This window comes from Vulpes vulpes, chromosome 12 (assembly GCF_048418805.1).
Source record: "Vulpes vulpes isolate BD-2025 chromosome 12, VulVul3, whole genome shotgun sequence".
Classification (NCBI taxonomy): domain Eukaryota; kingdom Metazoa; phylum Chordata; class Mammalia; order Carnivora; family Canidae; genus Vulpes; species Vulpes vulpes.
In genome coordinates, this window is record NC_132791.1 from 95,920,419 (window position 1) to 95,942,723 (window position 22,305).

General features: G+C 39.9%; 1 protein-coding gene across 3 annotated transcripts in view; it reads left to right on the forward strand.

Moving 5' to 3' along the window:
• LYRM4 (LYR motif containing 4) overlaps positions 1 to 22,305 on the forward strand; it is a 163,630-nt gene that overhangs the window by 59,014 nt on the left and 82,311 nt on the right. The window contains exon 3 of one of the 3 annotated variants that reach the window (XM_025987474.2): positions 20,643 to 20,679. The exons of 1 other annotated variant lie outside the window; for it this stretch is intronic. In XM_025987474.2, coding sequence (XP_025843259.1) covers positions 20,643 to 20,679 — 37 coding nt within the window. Of the gene's footprint in view, positions 1 to 3,857; positions 4,145 to 20,642; positions 20,680 to 22,305 lie in introns of those variants that run through there. One more of the 3 variants, XM_025987472.2, reaches the window with a different exon arrangement.

Sequence of the window (22,305 nt, forward strand, 5' to 3'; positions counted from 1 at the left end):
GGACTTGCGTCTTTTTATCCACACCCGTACACAGAGAACAGTGTCTGATCGCGTCGTGTCTTCGCAGAGCGTGGGTGAAATTTCCCTTAGCTCTCTGTAATGCTCATCTCAGACGATCTGTGTTTATTCCTAAGCATTATTGAGTGTCCACTGGAATGAGCCACCAAAGTCGAGGCCGAGAGGGCGAAGAATGGTCAGTATTTGAGGAACTTGTTTTGTGATGACAGATGACTGATAGACTTCAGGTGTACATGTTCGAACACATGTCTTTGTAGAGGTGGACAAGGCATGAGAGTCACATGAGTAGTTTCTTCATTCAATATGGTTTTTTTTCCTTGTCTCCCTGAGGTCAAGATCTTTGTCTATCCTCACATTTAACCACAGTGCCTTACACACTGATAATGCTTGGAAATATTGCTGAATGAATTACATGCTTCGGGGCACCCGGGTGTCTCAGTCCGTTACACGTCTGACTCCTAATTTCAACTCAGCTCGTAATCTCAGGGTCATGAGGTCGAGCCCCCATTGGTCTCTGCGCTGGGCATGGAGCCTGCTTAAGATTCTCTCTCTCTCCCTCTTCCTTTGACCCTCCCCTGCTTGGTCACATTCTCTCTCTGTCTCAAAAAAAAAAAAAAAAAAGTTATATACTTTAATTCTAAAGGACTGAATTATATATGCTTGAATAGTAGTGGCTCAGTGTCATTCACTCTATTTATGGAATAACTTTTATCAACAAAGCAAAAGGCCTTACCTGAGCTAACAAAATTTTAATCCATACCATGGAACAATAATTAGAACCATAACCAATTATAATAGCTCTCTCTTTGAAACAGATGATGGTCCTGACATACATACAAACTTAGGACAATCTATTCATATTTTGGGGGGGGGGGCATAAAGAGAGTCGGGGTTACCTGCTTTGGAGAGGCCTGTTAGAGCAAGTCATTCTTGTCTGAATATATGAGTGAAAAAAACTGCTGAGTTGGTCTGCATGCTCCTTCCACGGCCTACATCTTCGTTTGGTAGCCTCTTGGGATGGCATAAGGTGGATGTTCCTTCTGTTTATGTGTGAGCAGATTGGAAGCTGGGAAATCAGTATGTCCATGATAGGTGGCAATCAAAGGCAAGTCCAGGGAACCAAGAACTGCAAAATGAGCTGGGATTCCCCTTGCCCTCTGATCAAGTTGGAATACAAATGTTATAAACACAAAGGTCCCAATACATTATGATTTAGTGACTTTTATCCTTTGGGAGAACTCATTTTATGTGAATTCAGACATGCCCAGAAATGCAGGAAGGTCAAAAGTCAGTTCTTGCCAGGATTCTTTGTTTAAACAAATCCATTATGAAAATTCAGGTTTCCAGAGACGCTAGGTGGCTCAGTCGGTTAAGTGTCCGACTCTGGTTTCAGCTCAGGTTGTTATCTCAGGATCATGGGATCAAGCCCCATGTCCCATGTCCAGCTCCACGGTCACTGGGGAGTTTGCTTGAGTATTATTTCCCTCTGCCCCTCCCCCTGCTTGTGCATTCTTGCTTTTGATCGATTGATTGATAAATCTTTTTTTAAAAGAAAAGAAAATTCAGATTACCAAGAAAATATAACTAGAGGTTGAACACTTACAAAAACTAATTCTGGTTATGGTTATTCACTGACTATGGAGACTAGGGGTGGTTAACATTTCATTATCTCTTCCTCTATGCTACGTGCTGCAGGCATGGCTCATTTCATTTACAACTGCTCCACAGCATGTCCTCATTTTACAAGTGAGGAAACCAACACACAGAGAGAGGTTTTAAGGAGAGGGAGACTCCTTAGCCAGTAGTGGTTGAAGGCAGGATTTGAGCTGAGGTCTCTCATCGCCATCCCATGTTGCCAGAGAGTAGGATCTTTCACTGCATTTTAATAAAATGAATTTTATAAAAATTTGATTTAAATATACTTCTATAGCCTTGACAGCCCCTTTCAACAAAAAGCCAGTGGGTGCTCAATATCAAGGAGTGTGTCTCTGGGGAAGGTGCCCACAGGCCTATGACTCAGCCCTCTGACTCTTAGATCTCCATGCCCTCGTCCTCGGGTACATACAAAGAGAATGAGGTGAGCAACCCTGAGCCCTTGGAGCTCTTCGAGCCTTACCACTGGCAGGATTTGAAACACAGATTTTTCCCTCTGGAGGCAGCAAGCATTAGCTCAGAAGGTAAGCCAGAGGCCTGACCCAGAGCTGAGCAGAAGGCTGAACAGGGAATTAAGTCTGACCAGTGAAATGATTCACTCAGAGAAAAGGGATGGTTTGTGGCATGAGCAAATTAACCCTCCCGCCCCATGCACTCCCCAAGTGGATGGCCATTCGAGGCTATGGTATATTTCCAGACCACTGTCAAGGATCTAAAGTTTAGGTCTTCTTGAGGAGGAAGGCGAATGCCTGTCCATGCATGTATGCAAACAAGAAGGATCTTTTAGGAATACATTACCAAGGTTTGCCAGGTTGCTTAAAGCCCTTCCTTGGGGGGGGGGGGGGGGGGGGGGGCAAAACAAAACAGGTTTAAACCCAATCATTAATGCATGATCAATATAGGGGAAAATAAAAGGAAGTAAAAGGAAGCTAAATGAAGACTAGCACTTTCCATATCAGATACCTGTGTTATTTACTAACTCACCTCAAATACTTGAAACCATACACAAGTGTGAAGTTTTCCATGATCTAAACATTTTGTAATGTTTGGAAAGAAAAATTGTAATCAATCTCAAAACAACAATGATATGTTTCCCCAAGGTGAAGAAAGTTTTCATCTTAACATGTTTTGTGCCTCTATGTTGTAGTACACGTGGAATTTAGTTCAACTCAGCTTTATATTTTAACTGTATTACTGGGGGACCAAAGGCTTTCTGATCATCAGTAGGATCTTCAAAAACAGGACTTTGCCCCTTCTGTTCGTGGTTCTCAATCTTGGTTGTGCATTAGAACCACCTTGTGCTTTCACATATCCCTCTAACCAGGCCACTCCAGGCCAATGGAATTAGAGACTCTGGGGGTAGAACTCGGGCATCAGCCATGTTAAAGCTCCCCAGGTGATTTCAATGTGCAGCCAAGGTTGAGAACTAGAATTGATACTGAGCCCCTGAACAGGCGTCCACTCTCCACCCTCCCCAACCAAACATGTCACCCTGCACAGAGTGCCTGTTCTCCAGAAGGCCAGCAAGTTGTCTTTAATGTTTGTAATTACTGATCTCTGCATCTCTCTAAATTAACCTTTGTTGCAGGGATAATTTTTGTTCTGTTGCACTTTTATGGATTCAGACTCCAAGTTCTCTTATATATTGAACAATGAAACTCTCTTATTACAACTGGAAATCTCATGTGTTCCCATCAAGAAAGATAGCATGCATGCTCCTGGTGAAGCTCTGGGATTCGGCTGCTATCACAAGACAATATTCTTAACAACCAAGTGGAATAACGGCTTAATGTCGAAAGAATAGAAGAGACATCTTCTCAGGAATGCCATCTTCATCTCAGGGAGAAGTTATTTAACACTCTTTGGAGGATATTTCTTAGTGCAACTGTGGGTTTGCTGCTCATATAAATTATAGTTCATCCATCCTGCATTTCTGCTTGTCACATAAACCCTGGTGATAGGAGTATCTGCAGTTTGTACCTTCATAGCAGCCATATTCCAAGTGTAGGTAAAATTATTCAGGAAGTCATGCATGCACCTTCTCTGCTTTCGGGGGAAATAGATGGGGGAAAAAAAGAAGAGTAATAGAGCTATATTCCAAGAAAGATACTTGTAAAATTTGTTCAGCCTTTCAAGATAATTGATATGAGTGTGCTCTTTACTTTGGTCTGTTTGAAACTCCACAGCCCTCAGATGCACAAGTTGTCCTCAGCATCTACACTCGGATAGATCACCATGGGAACAGCAAGGAGACCAGTGGAAGCATAACAGGGCAGCAGATTTTGGGAGCCAGCCCAGTGACAAATGCTAATGCACCAGGGCCAAATGTTCTAGCACTCAAAGGAACTGGATTATCAGGGCTTAAATTGGGGTGAGTTGGCTTGCTGGTGCACCAAATTTTTCTCAGGTGGTTGTCTGGAAATTTCCTAGTCTGGTTTTTCTCAACTCCAGAACCAATCAAGATTCAGCCCATTGATGAAACTTTTTGATGAAATCTGGCAGTTCAATCTGTTCTTTACTAGTGAAGGCCAGGATTGTATAGATTTCACTAGATCATGTGTTCCTTAACTTGCTAGAATGTTCAGTGTATGCCTTTTTTCTTTAAATAACAGCTTTATTTACTCTCTCTCAAATAAATAAATAAATAAATAAATAAATAAATAAATAAATAAATAAATAAATCTTTTTTAAAGGAATGGGGAGCACCTGGGTGGCTCAGTCAGTTAAGCATCCAACTCTTGATTTCAGCTCAGGTCATGATCAGGTCACGATCATAAGGTCGAGCCCCTCATCAGGCTCCTGCTTGAGATTCTCTCTATCTGTCTTGCACACACTCTCTCCCTCTCCAATCATCCCATGAGCTCATGCTCTCTCTCTAATAAGTAAATCTTTAAAAAAATAACAGCTTTATTGAGACAGAAGTCACATATAAAATTCACCCTCTAAGCTATACAATTCAGTGGCTTTTAGTATATTCGCAGAGTTGTGTGACCATCACTACAGTCATTTTTAGAATGTTCTCATCACCCCAAAAGAAACATCATACACATCATCAGTGACCCAATTTCTCCCCAACCCACTCTCTCCAGCACTTAGAAACCACCCATCTCCTTCATGTCTCTATGGATTTACCCCTACTCTGGACATTCATATAAATGGAATTTATTTTTGTGACTGGCTTCTTCCATTTAGCATAATGTTTGCAAGTTTCATCCATTCATAGTATGTATTGATACTTCATTCCTTTTTAATAGCATTGTATGACTATATCACATTTTCTCTCTAAGATGAACATTTGGGCCATTTCTGCTTTTTTGCTATTATCAATGATGCTGCTATGAATACTTGTGTACAAATTTTAGTGTAGATGTATGTTTTCATTTCTCTTGGGTATATACCTAGGAGTGGAATTGCTGGGTCACATGGTAACTCTGTTTCACCTTCTGAGGAATGCCAGCCTGTTTTCCAAAGTAAGTGCTCCATTGTACATTACCGGTCAGCATTGTGTAAGGGTTCTGATTTTGCCACATTCTTGCAAACACTTCTAGCAATCCCAGTGTCTGGGAGGTAGTATGGTGTCCCTTTTATACATAAAACAATCAGATTTAGATCGGAAAGCTAATGTTGACCTAGTTGCTCTTGGGATATTCAAAGGAAGGTTAAGATTGGTTTTAATTTTTATGTATTTATTTTGTCCACATGAACTTCAGGCCAGTCCTTCTCTACATCTAAACTTCAGTTCCCTGAGAACCAGTTTAAGCCCTCGTGGATTTTACAGTGTATATAAGAGTTAGGTATGGCTTGGCAGTGTGCATTGGGTAGGGAGGGGTTAATTCACATGATCAGCAGCTCTGGATGAGAATGCTATCAGGCCCTCCCTGAGCTTGGATTGAAGAGATGAACTTCCCAGATGATCTGAGTGATGGGCTTTGCCTTCGTAGTGCCTCAGTAACTCTTCTACTATTGGTTGATTTTTTTCTTAACTTTACCTTAATTCCTACAGAAATTCAACTACTGTCTGAAAAACATAGACCACTAAGTCAGTATATCTTTTTTATATCCTTATTCTTTACAGATCTGATGTCGTTTACTCCTTGAAACTCCATATCTGGTCCTCTCTTTCATGTAAACTGTTGGCCTCAGTCTAGTAGATATTTATACTTGGGTATTTTATAAGCACTTGAAACCCATCATGACCAAAACTTAATGAGTTACCTTCCCCTCAACTCATTTCCTTTGTGAATTCCCAGTACTTCCATTCTCTTGGTAACCCATGCTCTAGTGCTTGCTCTCCCCCATGCACAGAGAATTAAGCCTCGACTGTGTCTGTGATCCATTTAAAATCAGTCTAAGACTCTTTTCAGGTCCTCTACAATAGGGTACATGGGAATATTAAGGTATGTTCTGAGGTACTACCCTAAAAACTACCTTTTCTTTAGGTTCTGGCTTGGTATATGCTGTTCACTTATATAATCAGGTCTAACCAACTCAGGTACTTGGCTCACCCTTTGGCTAAGCCAATGTGTATCACAATCCTTGACTCCTCTTGAATATTTTCCTTGCCTCCCTTATCACAGATCACCAGTAAGCATTCTGTTTTCTCTGTAGGACTACTTGAGGTTCTGTTAGAGATTCCTGTGGACTAGGTGCTCATCTGTTTAAATATAAACAGATTTTTTTTTTTTTTTTTTTACGCTTTACATTTTATTTCCAGGAAATGACATCTTGTTTTCACAAAGAGGTAGGCCATCCTCTCCAAAAGAGGCTGCCTTAACTTCTAGGGGCAGCCGCAGCGGTACACCCAACCCATCCAAAACAAATGTCAATAGAGGTGCTTCTGAGGTACCAAAACGATAAAACAATAAACTTAAAAAGCAAAACAGAAATACATAACCCATTCAACACACAGTGAAGCAGAGTCTATCAAGTACCCTGAAGCAGTCCGCACGGCGAAGACCGGTGGCACCTCAGACAATGGTGGCAGCTCCGCCGGCCAACATGGAGGCTCATGAGGACTTCCTAACTCAGTCTCTGTCCTGTGTGGTTCCATCCCATGCTCTATCTCAGAGTGGCCCAAGACCTGGCCACAGGGAATTCTCCAGACTATCTCAAGCTCCTGTTGCCTGGCAGTCCCTCAAATGTCCCTGGAGCATGGTCTTCATGACAGAGACATACCTAGATAAATATAATCTCACTTTTAATGTGAAAGCACCCTTTGTTTCCTGGCAGCCTAATTTCCCTCGGCATTTATAGTGGTTAGATGTGTATTGATGGGCATTACTCTCTAACTGTGTGTGTCAAAGTACTTTGGGAGGCTCATCAATCTTGTGCTTTTTTTTAATTGACATCAATAATGTGTTTGCATTTATCAATATTTCCTAATTGCCAAGTTAAAACAGTGGAACTTCTATAATAAATCATGCCCACAGATATCTTCAGACATTAAGGCTTTAAGGTTTATCAATATTTTGATGTATTATAAATTGTTTTTATGAGGACTTTTTTTCCTATGAGAAAGAAGGAACAGTATAGCAAGAGACAGAGAGAATTGAGTCCCCAGTGTTACCATATAAAATTAAGTTAAAGGGCTAATTCCAATGAAAAGAGAAGAAAGCTATTTCCCAAGCCAGTACAATACGTTCCCATAAAGTTCAGCGTTACTGTCCAAGTGAATGCTGGTGTGTCTCCCCTGCGAGTGATGTGCTGTGCCAAGCCTGTTCCTCGGAGAGTAATTTGGACAAAAGGACAGTTTGCACTCCTGCAAAAACAGAGCTCTTTATCAGCTCATTTTTTCAGGAGAGGAAACTGAGGCTTTGTGAGCTGCAGTTATTTACAGAGAGTCAAACGGTGGCTTCACAAGGCTGGGACTCAAACCCAGGGCTTGCAGAGTCCATGGCTAGGTTCTTTACTATTCAGGGACAGACCTGACCAAACTCCCAAAGTCGAGGGAGACCCACAGGTTTCAAGGGACAATCCACATCATCTATTAGGCATTTGAAGACTCTAGAATGTTTGCTCAGAAAAAAGATGAGGGATCCCTGGGTGGCGCAGCGGTTTAGTGCTTGCCTTTGGCCCAGGGCGCGATCCTGGAGACCCGGGATCCCGAATCCCACGTCGGGCTCCCGGTGCATGGAGCCTGCTTCTCTCTCTCTGCCTGTGTCTCTGCCTCTCTCTCTCTCTCTCTCTCTCTCTGTGACTATCATAATAAATGAATACATAAATAATACATAAATACATAAATAAATAATAAATAAATATTGAAAAAAGATTACTTTGAAAGGCTTGGGAGGTCTGTCCTATACGCGAAGGCCCTTACCATGAAGGAGATTAGACCTTGTCTTCTGTGCATACAGGCAGCAGAAGTAGGGCAGCCCTATCACCTGCTGAGGGGCGGTGTTGTGCCATCGTATCAAGTGTGTTGTGCCATCGTTTCAAGTGTGGCCCCAGCAGATCACCCCTCAGCCACTCACCAGCCCCTGCCCTTGGGCAAGTCGCTTGGCCACTGTGTGTCCCACTTTCCTGAGCTGAGATGAGAGTTTTGACAGTACCTACATTATAAAGTGGTTGTGAGGATTCAGTGAGTTAATACGTGAAAAGTGCCTTTGATAAAGGTGCTCAGCACGTAGTAAGTGTGCCAAGTGCCACTGTTACTATTATTATATTTTAAAGCCAGACTAGGTGTGAGGAAGAAAAAAAAACACTCACCATTTATACATTAATCATGCAAATCTTATTTATGAGACACTGTTTTAGACAGTGGGACCCAGCAATAAACAAAACAGATCTAGGCCCTGCCCCTGCCTTCATGCTGCTTATATTCTGTATTAGAGAAAAAGAAAATTACTATGTCAATCAGTAAAGCAGCCATTCGGCACCTGAATGAACTATTTCTGACATTGCCACCCCTGCCCTTCTCTGATAATCACTGAGGATGGCCAGGCACAGGCTAACTGAGGGTATCGTGAGAGAGAGGCTTGCTACTGTGAGCTTTTATAATGTTCTAACATCCCTCTGCAAAGTAAGGTTGATTTAATGCAACCAGTGGTTAAAACATCAATTCTAACATTGCTTTACTTTAAAACTGACTGTCATTCTCTGGATCATCGAGGTGAGGTGGGACGATTATGCAAGGACAATCCTGTGAGGTACAAGAAGGAATGGGACTTCTGCTGATAATTTTTATCTCATTTTTTTAATGTGTATTATTGTACATATTTTATAATGTGCATAATTTTAATAGCGCAGGAGCACATGTGAATAACGTCTAAATAAATATAAATGTACATTACAATGCACACATAAACATCTTTTGCTAATGAGGTAAACGATTTAAAAAGCTTGAAGTCTGCTGCTGTAAGTTTTACTAAAATGACTGAGCTTTGTAGTCAGAAGCTATTGCAATAATGAAACAGTGTTTTTATATTTTCCTTATTTCTGATGTGGTCACTTATGGATAATTTTCAACTTTAAAGGTAATAGTTTTCCACATGAATGGAAAATTTAATCATACTTTCTCCTCTACTGAAGAACTTAAAAATCAATCATGACAATATTTAATGTTTTTGTGGGAGTTAATGGTTTTATTGCGTTTAATCCTCCTTTGATCCCATGAAATAGGTCTTATACCCACTTTGGAGATGAGGGAACAGAGTATTTTAGAGATTATACCCACAACTCAGCAATTAATCATTTTGCCAGAGAAGAGAAATTTTAAAACTAAGAACTATAAAGCTGATGCTCATTACTAGCAGTATACCAGAGAGTACATTTTAGCATGTGTCAAGGTGAATGCTGACCAGTCTCTCATGTTGCTAGAAGGACTGTGACTATTTTTCCTTACTACTGCCATCCTCTACTCTTAACCTGAAGGCAGAACCCTATCAAATAATGTATCATTCAACAAGATTCATTAGGAATCTGCAATGAGCCAGGGCTTCAAGGAGCTCTCAGTTTACCAGAGGAAGTAACATTTCTTTTCTAATCCCCAAATTGGGAGCATGAAGTTGACTTTTAATTAGAGGCAAATTTCAATTAGGGAGACAGTCTGCATGTTCTCTCCCTCCCCATCCCCATATATCAGCAGTCAGGATCCTTAGTTGTGGTCAACAAAAAACAACTCTGGCTAATTTCAGCACAAAGTAGATAGTTAAATATGTGCTCAGTTAACAGTGATTTTCTGTCTGTGTTCCTTACTCCCATTAATGTATAAGGTTCTTGGAGAAAGGGAACAGAGAGAGAATTTAGAAGCTTGAACAGGAAAGTTGGGAAAAGAATGATGCCTAGAAATTAGTTTTCTGCTAACTATTGGTTGATAAAGATTTATGTGAATCTGTTGGATTTCATCTGGAAAGCTTTTTCAATAGCATGAAAAGCAGTGACATGGGGTTCACAGACCTACATTTCCACTGTTGAGCTGTGAGATCTTGGTTAGGTTACATAACTTCTAAGTCTCAGTCTTTTCTGCTCTGAAATGGATGAAATGATGGATTAATCTGTAAGTCTTCCTATGAACTGTCTCTGCTAATAGAAATATTGCATGTCGGGATCCCTGGGTGGCGCAGCGGTTTGGCGCCTGCCTTTGGCCCAGGGCGCGATCCTGGAGACCCGGGATCGAATCCCACGTCGGGCTTCCGGTGCATGGAGCCTGCTTCTCCCTCTGCCTGTGTCTCTGCCTCTCTCTCTCTCTCTGTGACTATCATAAATAAAAATTAAAAAAAAAAAAAGAAATATTGCATGTCTACTCTAACACAATAGTCAGTAGCTGCATGTTGCTGTTGATTCAGCACTTGAAATGTGGCTGTTTTAGCTAGTGGCTACCATATTGGACAGCATAATTCTAGAGCATTCTATGATTTTCTGGATTCTGCTGGTTTACCTATCATGGGATATGGGCCTAGAAGGTAGAAAAGATGCAAATCAGAACTTCACATTGGTGAAGAATTGCATTCATAGTTTAATATCTAATTATATGTCAGGAGAGAAGAGTATGCTCTAGAAATTCACACACACGGTGTAAAAAGCACACGATTTGGAGTTAAAGGATCTGAATTTGAACTCTGGCACCACCAATCATGAATACACCAGCCCTATCTGCCATACAAAGTTTTTAGAATCAAATGAAATGATAAATGTGAAGCTCTTTATAAATATAAATTCACTTCATGTGCATTAGTTATTCCATTATTACATGGAATCAGTACAATGATCCTACTAAATTATAGATATCTCATAGCTTCTCTTAGTTTTGGGAGGGTTTTGTTCATTGGTTTTTGGTAAAGATCAAGGATAGTGAGTGAAAACAAATACATAAAATGCAACATCTAGTGTTACTTCATAACTTCTTACTTCCTGATCTTTTATTTCTTTTTCTTGCCTTATTGCATTAACAAGGACTTCCAGTGCAGTATCGAAAAGAGTAGTGAGGGAGAAAACCTTGCCTTGTTCCTGATCTTAGTGGGAAAGCTACTGCCTCACTATTAAGTATGATGTTAGCTCTAGGTTTCTTTATCAAGTTGAGGAAGTTTCCCTCTATTCCTACTTCACTGAGAATTTTTATCTTATTTCATAACTTAAGATTTATTATTTTAGCCCTTGCAGCTAATTTGTTTGTTATTTCTTTCCTTAGAAGTATTTCTTGGGATCTGATTTACTACTCCTAAGTGATAGAATGACTCCTTTTCAGATCCCAAAGATAGAGTTTTATGATGGTTAACTTTATGTGTCAACATGGCTGAGCCAAGATGCCCAGATATTTGGTCAATTATTCTAGATATTTTTACGAAGGTTTTTTTTTTTATAAGATTAACATTTAAATTGGTGGGCTTTGTGTAAAGCAGATTACTGCCTATGATATGTGGGCCTCATCCAGTCACTCACAGGTCTAAGTGGAACAAAAAGCTGACACCTCTTCACCCTCTACCCCTCACTGAGCAAGAAGGAGTTCTGCCGGCAGATGGTCTTTGGACTCAAACTCTAACTTCTCTCTGAGTCTTCAGTCTGGTGGCCTACCCCCTACTTGCTAAGCCTGTATAATCAATCACAGGAGCCAGTTCCTTAAAATAAATCTCTTTCTGTATATACATCTACATATACTCGTATATATGTACATATAAACACACACTATTGATTTCCATGCCCTGTTTAGCATGCTTTTAAACTATCAGATCAAAAAATAAAAAATAAACTATCACATCATATTTTTGTTTAAGCCCCTGAAATTAAACATAAATTATTCACTTCAATTATTCTTAGGTAACTGTAAGTTACAAGTGCCTTGGTACTGTATGTCCATTTTTCTATTTCCTTACCTTTGTCCTCTACCTCCTAACCACACCATATATGCAGATTTTGATTAGAGGCTTGTTTTAAGGAGCTCATTACTTAGATCGTTAGGTAATATAGAGAACAACTTCAATTTGCCTTTTTAGTACTTCTGGCTAGCTGGCAAAATCTACTTTATTTCCCTCTCGCTGATTCTCTTAAGTTTCCCACTGCCTTTTTTTAAAGACCAAAATGGGAAGAAAGAAGCCCTACATACAGAATCTGCCTGCTAATGTTAAGTCTCTTCCTAGCCATTTTTCTCTACTCCCTCTGTAAAGATGACATGCTTTAGAAAGAGCCAAACAGCCCTGCCCTACCATCACGTTTCTTCAGTGGGAGTGACTAATGACCTATAACTTGAGAGTCTTCAGAAATAGGACTCTTAATAAGGCTAGCAAGACATTCTTTAAAGTGTTTTATGGGGAAATAATCACATGTAATACATGGAGATGCTAAAATAGAGCTTATTACTCAACAGGAGGAGAAAGTGTAGTCACTCCCAAGTTTCTTTTGTGATATCCACCCTTTAACTTTCTTGTTCAAGGATCTTGCATTTTAGGCTTTCTCTTATAGGACACCATGCTTTTTATTATGGTGTCTACCAAACTGCAAATGAAGATTAAGCTTTTATGCCTAGACACACATTGGATACATTATGGTTATGGCTTGTTGTGGGTTTTAGCTCTACATTCACTGAAAAGAGTTGATCTGCTCACGGGGCAGAGCAGCAGTGCTCCTCCCACAGAGCACTTTCCCACGTGGACTGTGACAAGCCCCTCACAAGCAGAGGGGGATGCAGGAGGCACAGAGGTCTAATTGTCCCAACAGTATAGTAATAATTAGGACCTCAGAATTTTCTTTAATGTTTGCATTCACTTTTTTTTCTAATAGACCCTTGCTACATGTCACCTTTGGGATTCTGTGAGGAGGGCTTTTTCAGAACACTTTCAGAAAGTCTGCATGTTTCTAACCCTGCTCACCTGGTGAGGGAATCATTGTATGACATGGCCAGACTCTGCCCTTGGGGCCCTCCTTCCTGTCCTAGCACTTCTCTTTGCCCAACTCCCCCTCCATGCCCTCACTGTTAGTCATCTGCCTTTGAAAGTGACAGCATGTTAAAAGTCATTCACAGGGTCCTATGGCAAGTATACTACTCAGCAAGGAAGTAGACGGTGTCTCTGAAGAAGTGGAGGATAGACGCATTCATTGCTTTTCTAAATTTCAGGCTTTCATTAGCTCTCTATTTTGATTAGAAGTAGTTTCTTAGTTTATTAATGTTGCAGGAGGGAGCACCAGCATTTTGTTATACGATAAAAATCTCATCTTAATTTTATAATGCCTGTGATATTTACTGATAACATGTATGGGAGGTTTGCAAATTTAACTTTGAGGAGGTTTATGATTCCCTCTTCTAAATGTGTGCTCTACTCAGTGTGCGTTGCTCCAGTACCTGTGGTAGGAACCTAGGATAGTTTATGGGCTATTAAAACCAGCATGTCAAGCATGTTTCCTTGGAATGAAAAGTAGCATGTTCTTCTGGATAGTTTTCTTCTTTAAAGAAATTATTTTACTTGGACTTAACTTATGTAAAAGAATGAACATTTTACCCTTTACTGAATTCTACCAATGTTGGCATAATTTTTTGCCATGTTTACTTCATCTATTTCCTTTCCTTTTGTTTTGTTTTGTTTTTGTTTTTTTTCATTGAACTGTTTGAAAATAGGTTTCAGGCATAATAACTACCTCCATATAAATTAATGTATATCTTTTTAGAATAAGAGCATTCTTCTATATTTATCACAATACTATTCTCATACCTCTAAATTGAACATTGATACATACTATGGAGCAGTCCATACGTACATCAATACATACTATGGAGCAGTTCAAATTTTTCCAATTGTCCTACAGTACCTTTTATAATGTCTTTTTCCTCCTAATCCAGAATCCATTTAAGGATCAAGCATTGCATTTTGTAGTTATGTTTCTTATGTCTCCTTTAACAGAGAAGAGTTCTTCTGCCCTTTTTTGATCAGTTTCATGACACTGACATATTTAGTCTAGAATGTTCCCTAATATGAATGTGTGAGATTCTTTCTCCCTCATTACACTCCGAGTAATCACTTTGGCAGGAACACTGCTTTGGTACTATGATGTTCTCCCTTTGCATCATGTGAGGAGGCCCCTAGTGCCGGTTGTAGCATTATTTGTTTATGCTAAGTCTCATCATTTCTTAGATTGGAGTTGACCAGATATTTCCATTATAAGCATCCTGTTTCTGTTTGTAATTAATAAATAACCTGTGCCCCTCATGATTCTGGAGTCCTGGTGTCGAGCCCTACATTGGGCTCCCTGCTCAGCATGAAGCTTGTTTCCCCCTCTCCCTCTGCTCTTCCCCCCAATTCAGGTGCTCTCTCTCTTTAAATAAAATCTTTAAATCTCTCTCTCTCTCATAAATAGATAGATAGATAGATAGATAGATAGATAGATAGATAGTAAATAAATAACCTGTGCCCCATCAACCTTTCACCAATAGTTTTCAGACCCATTAACATACCTTGCCTGAATTATTTACTGTGTGGTTGCAAACTGTTAATTTTTCTTATTCCCTTGTCACCGAGTTTGCTTCTGCAGATCACTGGGGGGCCCATTTTTAATGAGGAAAAAAACTAAATTACATTCAGGTACATTTCTCACTAATCTATCTTAATTCTCCCAGTTCAACAAACTCCTTTCCCTAGCCCAGTTTTCAATGGAGACGGCCCCTACTAACCCATTTTGAGGTTTTGTCTTAGAGTTCTATTCTTCCCAGAATCACATGGCTCCACTCTTTACACTCAGAGGCTTGGGGTCAGTCTGGTCTCAGAAGGACTTCAGATCATTCCTTGAATTGCCTGTGATAATCAGTCAACCTACATGGACCACCGGCATGAACACAAATGGAGACCAGGTTCGCCTCTCTACCCCCCTGAGGATCATAACTGCACACTGGGTTTATAACATCTTTTTTACCTACGGTATAGGGAATAGTTCTCATGTGAATCAGTTCTCTTTACCTCATGATTTTTTTATGGCTTCTAGGATTCCATTTTAAGCCTTACCATTATCTGTTTATTCTGTCCCCCAAAAGTAGAAATTTTACTTGGTTTCTTTTTATTTTTCCCCCTGTTACAGACAATATGGCCAAAAATATCTTTATGTACATCCCTGACATTTTTCTTAAGACAAGTTCCTAAAATTAAAATCAGTGGTTTTTAAGGTATTGAGGCAATTTCTTATAATTATTATATTTTTTAAATTCCAATATAATTAACATACAGTATTAAATTAGTGTTAGGGATGCCTGGGTGGCTCAGTGGTTGAGCGTCTGCCTTCAGCTCAGGGCATGATCCTGGAGTCCTGGGATCGAGTCCGGCATTGGGCTCTTCGTGGGGAGCCTGCGTCTCCCTCTGCCTATGTCTCTGCCTCTGTGTGTGTGTCTCTCATGAATAAATAAAATCTTATTAATTAATTAATCTAATTAATTGGTTTTAAGTGTACAATATAGTGATTCAACAATTCTGTACATTACTCAGTACCTATCATAATGAGTGTACTCTTTCTTCCCTTTCACCTATTTCACCTCTCCCCCACCCACTTTCCCCTCTGCTAAGCCTGAGTTTGTCCTCTCTAATTAAAAGTCTGGTTTTTTGGTTTGTCTTTTTTTTTTTTCCTTTGTTTGGTTTCTTTTTCCATGTAAGAGTAGAAATCGTACGGGATTTGTCTTTTTCTGACTGACTTATTTTACTTAGCGTTATACTCTGTTGCAAATGGCAAAAGATTTCATTCCTTTTATGGCTGAATAATATTTCCTTGCATATATATATATATATATATATATATATATATATATATATGCCACATCTTCTTTATCCATTCATCTACCAATGGACACTGGGATGCTTCCGTAAGTTGGCTATTGCAAATAATGCTGCTTTAAACATGGGGATGCATATATCCTTTTGAATTGGCATTTTTGTATTCTTTGGGTAAATACCCATTAGTGCAATCACTAGATCATAGAATAGTTCTATTTTCCATGTTTTATTAAACCTCCATACTGCTTTTCACAGTAGCTGCACTAGTTTGCATTCCCACCAACAGTGTATGAGGTTTCCTTTTTCTCAACATCCTCACCAACATTTGTTGTTTCCTGTCTTTTTTATTTTAGCCTGTCTAACAGGTGGGAGGTGATATTGTAGTTTTGATTGCATTTCCCTGATGAATGATATTGAGCATCCTCTCGTGTGCCTATTGGCCATCTGTATGTCTTCTTTGGAAAAGTGTCTGCTCACATCTTCTGTCCATTTTTTTATAGATTTTTTTTTTTAAGATTTATTTATTCATGAGAGACACAGAGAGAGAGAGACAGAGACATAGGCAGAGGAAGAAGCAGGCTCCTCGTAGGGAGCCTGATGCAGGACTCGATCCCAGATCCCGGGATCATGACCTGAACCGAATGCAGGTGCCCAACCACTGAGCAACCCAGGCATCCCTCTTCTGTGAATTTTAAATAGGATTATTGTTTTCTGGGATGCTGAGTCATATAAGTTCTTTATATATTTTGAATACTAAAGCCTTATCAGAGATGTCATTTGCAAACATCTTCTCCCATTCACTAATTTCCCTTCTGGTTTCATTGTTTCCTCTTATATGCAAAAGCTTTTGATTTGATATAGCCCAGTAGTTTATTTTTGCTTTTGTTTCCCTGGCCTCAGGAGACATATCTAGAAAGATGTTGCTATGGCTGATGTCAGAAAAATCACTAGGCCTGTCCTCTCTTCAAGGATTTTTATGGTTTTAGGTCTCACCTGATAAATTTAGATCCTTAATCCATTTTGAGTTTATTTTTGTGTGTGGTGTAAGAAAGTGGTCCAGTTCCATTCTTTTCTTGTAGCTGACCAGTTTTCCCAACACCCCTGATGAAGAGATTGTCTTTTTTCCATTTTCATATTCTTGCCTCCTTTGTCAAAGATTAATTGATCATATAATCATGGGTTTATTTCTGGGCTTTCTGTTCTGTTCCATTGATGGGTGTGTCTGTTTTTGTGCCAATACAATACTGTTTTGATTATAACAGCTTTCTAGTACAACTTGAAATCTGGAATTGTGATACGTCCAGCTTTGCTTTTCTTTTTCAAGATTGCTTTGGCTAGGGGGATCCCTGGGTGGCTCAGCGGCTTAGCACCTGTCTTCAGCCCAGGGCGTGATCCTGGAGTCCCAGGATCGAGTCCCACGTCAGGCTCCCTGCATGGAGCCTGCTTCTCCCTCTGCCTGTGTCTCTGCCTCTCTCTCTCTCTCTCTCTCTCTCTCTGTGTGTGTGTGTGTGTGTGTGTGTGTGTGTCATGAATAAATAAATAAAATCTTTAAAAAAAAAAAAACAGATTGCTTTGGCTAATCGGGGTCTTGTCTGGTTCCATACAAAATGTTAGGATTATTTGTTTTGGTTCTGTGAAAATGTTCTTACTATTTTGATAGGGATTGCATTAAATCTGTAAATTGCTTTGGGTAGTTATGGACATTTTAACAATATTTGTTCTTCCAATCCATTAGCATAGAATATCTTTCCATTTGTGTTATCTTTGATTTCTTTCATCAGTGGTTTACAGTTTTCAGAGTATAGGTCTTTCACATCCTTGGTTAAATTTATGATCTTTAGTATAATTGTAAATGGGATTATTTTCTTAATCTCTCTGCTGCTTCATTATTAGTGTACAGAAATGCAATAGATTTCTGTATATTTATTTTGTATCCTTACTGAATTCCTTTATCACTTGTAGTTTTATGGTGGAGTCTTTAGGGTTTTATATATATAGTATCATGTTATCTGCAAATAGTGAGTTTTACTGCTTCCTTACCAATTTGGATGCCTTTTATTTCTTTTTCTTGTCTGATTGCTGTGGCTAGGACTGCTAGTCTATGTTGAATAAAACTGTTAAGAGTGGACATTCTTGTCTTCTTCTTGACCGTAGGGAAAGGGAAAAAGCTCTCAGTTTTTCAACTGTTGAGTATGATGTTAGCTATGAGTTTTTCATATGTGGCCTTTGCTATCTTGAAGTATGTTCCCTTTAAACCTACATTGTTGAGGATTTGTATCATAAATGGATGTTGTACTTTGTCAAATGCTTTTTCTTAGATCTCTTGAAATGAACATATGGTTTTTATTCTTCCCTTGTTAATGTGATGTGTCATGTTAATTGATTCACAAATACTAAACCACCCTTGCATCCCAAGAATAAGTCCCACATGACTGTGGTGAATGATTTTTTTAATGTATTATTGCTTCAGTGTGCTAATATTTTGTTGAGAATTTTTGCATTTGTATTCATCAGACACATTGGTCTATAGTTCTCTTTTTATAGTGGAGTCTTTATCTGGTTTTGGTATCAAGGTAATGCTGGCCTCATAGATTGAATTTAGAAGTTTTAATTCCTCCTATATTTTGGAATAGCTTGAGAAGAATAGGGTGTTTTTTTTTTTTTCAGATTTTATTTATTTATTCATGAGAGACACAGAAAGAGAGAGAGACAGAGACAGAGACACAGGCAGAGGGAAAAGCAGGCTCCATGCAGGAAGCCTGATGTGGGACTTGATCCTGGGACTCCAGGATCAGGCCCTGGGCTGAAGGCAGCGCTAAACCGCTGAGCCACCTGGGCTGCCCGAGAAGAATACGTATTAACTCTTCTTTAAACGTTTGGTAGAATTCACCTGTGAAGCCATCTCCTCTTGGGATTTTGTTGTTGTTGTTGTGAGTTTTTTGATTATTGATCCAGTTTTGTTGCTGGTAACCTATTCAAATTTTATTTTTCCTCCTGCTTCGGTTTTGGGAGGTTATGTTTCTAGGAATTTATCCCTTTCTTCAAGGTTATCTAATTTGTTGTCATATAATTTTTCATAATATTCTCTTACAATCTTTTCTATTTCTCTGATACCAGTTATTTCTACTCTTTTATTTCTGACTTTGAGTCCTCTTTTGGGGGGGGATTGTTTTTGTGTTTCTTTTGTGGTGAATCTGGCTAAACATTTATCAATTTTGTGTTTTGTTTTGTTTTTTTCTAAAGAACCAGCTCCTGGTCTTATTGAACTGTTCTATTGTTTTTTTTTTAGTTTTCTATTTAATTTACCTCTGATCTTTATTATTTCCTTCCTTCTACTGGTTTGGGGTTTTTGAGGGTTTTGGGGAGGGTTCTTAAGATTTTATTTATTTATTCATGAAAGATGCAGAAAGAGAGACACAGGCAGAGGGAGGAAAAGCAGTCTCCATGCAAGGGGCCCGATTCGAGACTCCTTTCCAGGAATCCAGAATCAGGCCCTAAGCCAAAGGCAGACGTTCAACCCCTGAGCCACCCAGGTGTCCCTCTCTTTCAAGCTCCTTTGGTGTAGGGTTAGGTTGTTTATTTGAGATTTTTCTTGCTTCTTGAGGTAGATCTGTATTGCTATAAAATTCCCTCTCAGGACAACTTTTGCTTCTTCCCCAAGACTTTGGGCCATTGTGTTTTCATTTATATTTGTCTGCATGTTTTTTTTTTTTTATTTCCTCTCTGATTCTTGGTTAGTCCATTCATTTTTTAGTAGCATATTATTAACCTACATATATTTGTGGTCTTTCCAGATTTTTTTCTTGTGGTTGATTTCTAGTTTCATAGTGTTGTTGTCAAAAAGGATGTATGGTATGACTTTGGTCTTTTTGAATTTGTCAAGAATAGTTTTGTGGCCCAATATGTGATCTAGTCTAGAGAGCATTTCATGTACACCTTAAAAGAATATATATTCTGCTGTTTTAGAATGGAATGTTCTGAATTTATCTGTTACATTCATCTGGTCCAGTTTGTCATTCAAAGCCACCTTTTCCTTGTTGATTTTCTGTTTGGATGATCTGTTCACTGAGGTAAGTGTTTGAAGTTCCCTACTATTATTGTATTATTATTAATACTACTTTTATGGTTGTTACTAATATCTGTATATATTTGGGTGCTCCCATGTTGAGTGCATAAATATTTATAATTGTTATAACTTCTTATTGTATCATCCCCATTACTATCTTATAGTGTCTTTGTCTCTTGTTACAGTCTTTGTTTTAAAGTCAGTTTGCCTGATCCTGCCACTTTCTTCTGCCCTGCAAAGTTCTGTTGAATAATCAGCTGGTAGCCTTATGGAGTTTTCCTTATATGTAACTATTTTCTCTCACTGCTTTGAAAATTGTCACTCTTTTTGATATTTTAATTATTCTGTGTCTTGGTGTTGATCTACTTGGCTTGATTTTGTTAGGAGATAATCTGTGCCTCTTGGATATGGATTTCTGTTGCTTCTCTAGATTCAGAAAGTTTTCAGCTATTATTTCTTCAAATAAATTTTCTGCCCCCTTTTCTCTCTCTTCCCGTTCTAGGATCCCTCTTATACATATATTATGAGACTTGATGTCGCTGAGTTCCCTGAATTCTTATTTTGCATACTTTTTTTCTCTCATCTCCTCAGTTGATTACTTTCTATTACTCTGTCCTCCAAGTCATTGAGACATCTGCTTCCTCTAATCTACTGTTTATTCCATATTTTTAATTTAATTTATTGTGTTCTTCATGTCTGATTGGTTCTTTTTTTATCTCTTTGTTAAGGGTCTCACTGATGTCCTCCACTCTTTACTCAAGTCCAGTGAGTATCTTTATGACCATTACTTTAAATTCATATGTATTTCTTATCTCTATTTTGCTTAGGTCTCTTGCTGTGATTCTGTTCTATTATTTCATTTGGAACATATTCCTCTGTCTCCTAATTTTGTCTGTCTCTGTCTGTTTCTCTGTGTTTGGAAAATCAACCACATCTCTTACTCTTGAAAATAGTGGCCTTATGAAGAAGAGGTCTGTAGTGCCCTGCAGTGCAGTGTCCCCTCTTCACAAGAACCTGGTATTTCAGAGGTGTCTCCTGCGGGTTCTGGGTACATCCTGCTGTTGTGGCTATGCTGCTTTTTCCTCTAGTCCAGTCATCTGCAGTGGCTCTCTTTACTTATTGTGGGCAGTGTTTGGTCCCTGTGGTGTTAGTGGACCAGTCTGGGGCTTCCTTGGGCTTGAGTTGAGTCAGACCAGCTGTTTGTGGAAGACTAGAGCACCAGACTGCAAGGTGCTTTCCCTGTGTGGTCCCCTGAGAAGCTTTTACTGGTGAGTAGGCCTGTAGTCATACTAACTTAGGACAGTGCACTGCTGGGGCCTGAGTAGTATGTGGGGTTATCGTTCCCTCTCTCTGGGGCAGAAGTGTCTTTGGAGTGGTGATGACCCCTTTTGGGGGTGCTTGCACACTGCTAGGCTTGTAGCACCGCTCTGGATGGGCTGTCGCCAAGAGCATAATGGAGGGGCAAGATCTGCAACATGCAGAGGGGCTGGATGAACAGTGCTTGCTAGGTTTGCTCACAGGCCCAGGGGTGCAGGCCTGCAGCACAGGAACTGTGGCAGGCCTGGCCAGAGGGGACAGATCCACTGGAGTACAGTGGTAGGGGGAGGGGGAACATTCGCAAGTTAAGTTGCTGGTTCCTGCAGGTGCCTGTGTATTTTGCGGGGAAGCAGAGGAGAGAAATGCTACCTGCTAGCTCTTTTGTTTCTGGAGGAATCGCCCAAGAATCTCTGTGCCTCCAGAACAGCTCTGCGATGAGTAAACAGCTCTCCCTTCTATAGACCTCAGCCGGGTTTTCAAACTGCTGTTTTCATGCTGTATCTCCTTAGGCTGTTTGTTGTGCTGGCTCTTTAAGGGCAAGAACTCATTTCCCCTCCCTGCTCTGAACCAGCTGATTTTTAAAATTCAAGGTTTTAAGTCCCACTGACTGTAAGAACTCCTGATATTCTGCCCCTCTGGTTGTCAAAGCCAAATGTTGCAGGGATCTGCCTTCCCGGCCTAGGGGTCTGTTTCTCTCCCCTCCTAGCACCTGCAGGTCCCTCCCTCCCACAGAGAGCCCCGCAGGTGCAGGTGCGTCCGCTCCCCATTGAGTCCCTTCCTTGCAACCTCTTGTCTACATTTAGCTGCGCAGTTTGTTTTGCCGTCTTCAGGTTGTTTTCTGGCTTATTTATGCAGCTGTGAGTCTTACCTGGTTGTATCCTGGGGAGGAGGCGAGCGTGGGGTCCTCCTCATCTGCCATCTCCCCAGAGATCTGGCTTTGAGGTGGATTTTAAAGACGGTGCCTTACATCTCACAAAAGCTCTTCACCCTTTCCCCAGAAATAATGTTCACCTATATATACAGACAGAGTTTTGCATAAGATATCTGGGTTTCTTGAAGCCGTGGGCTCAGGTT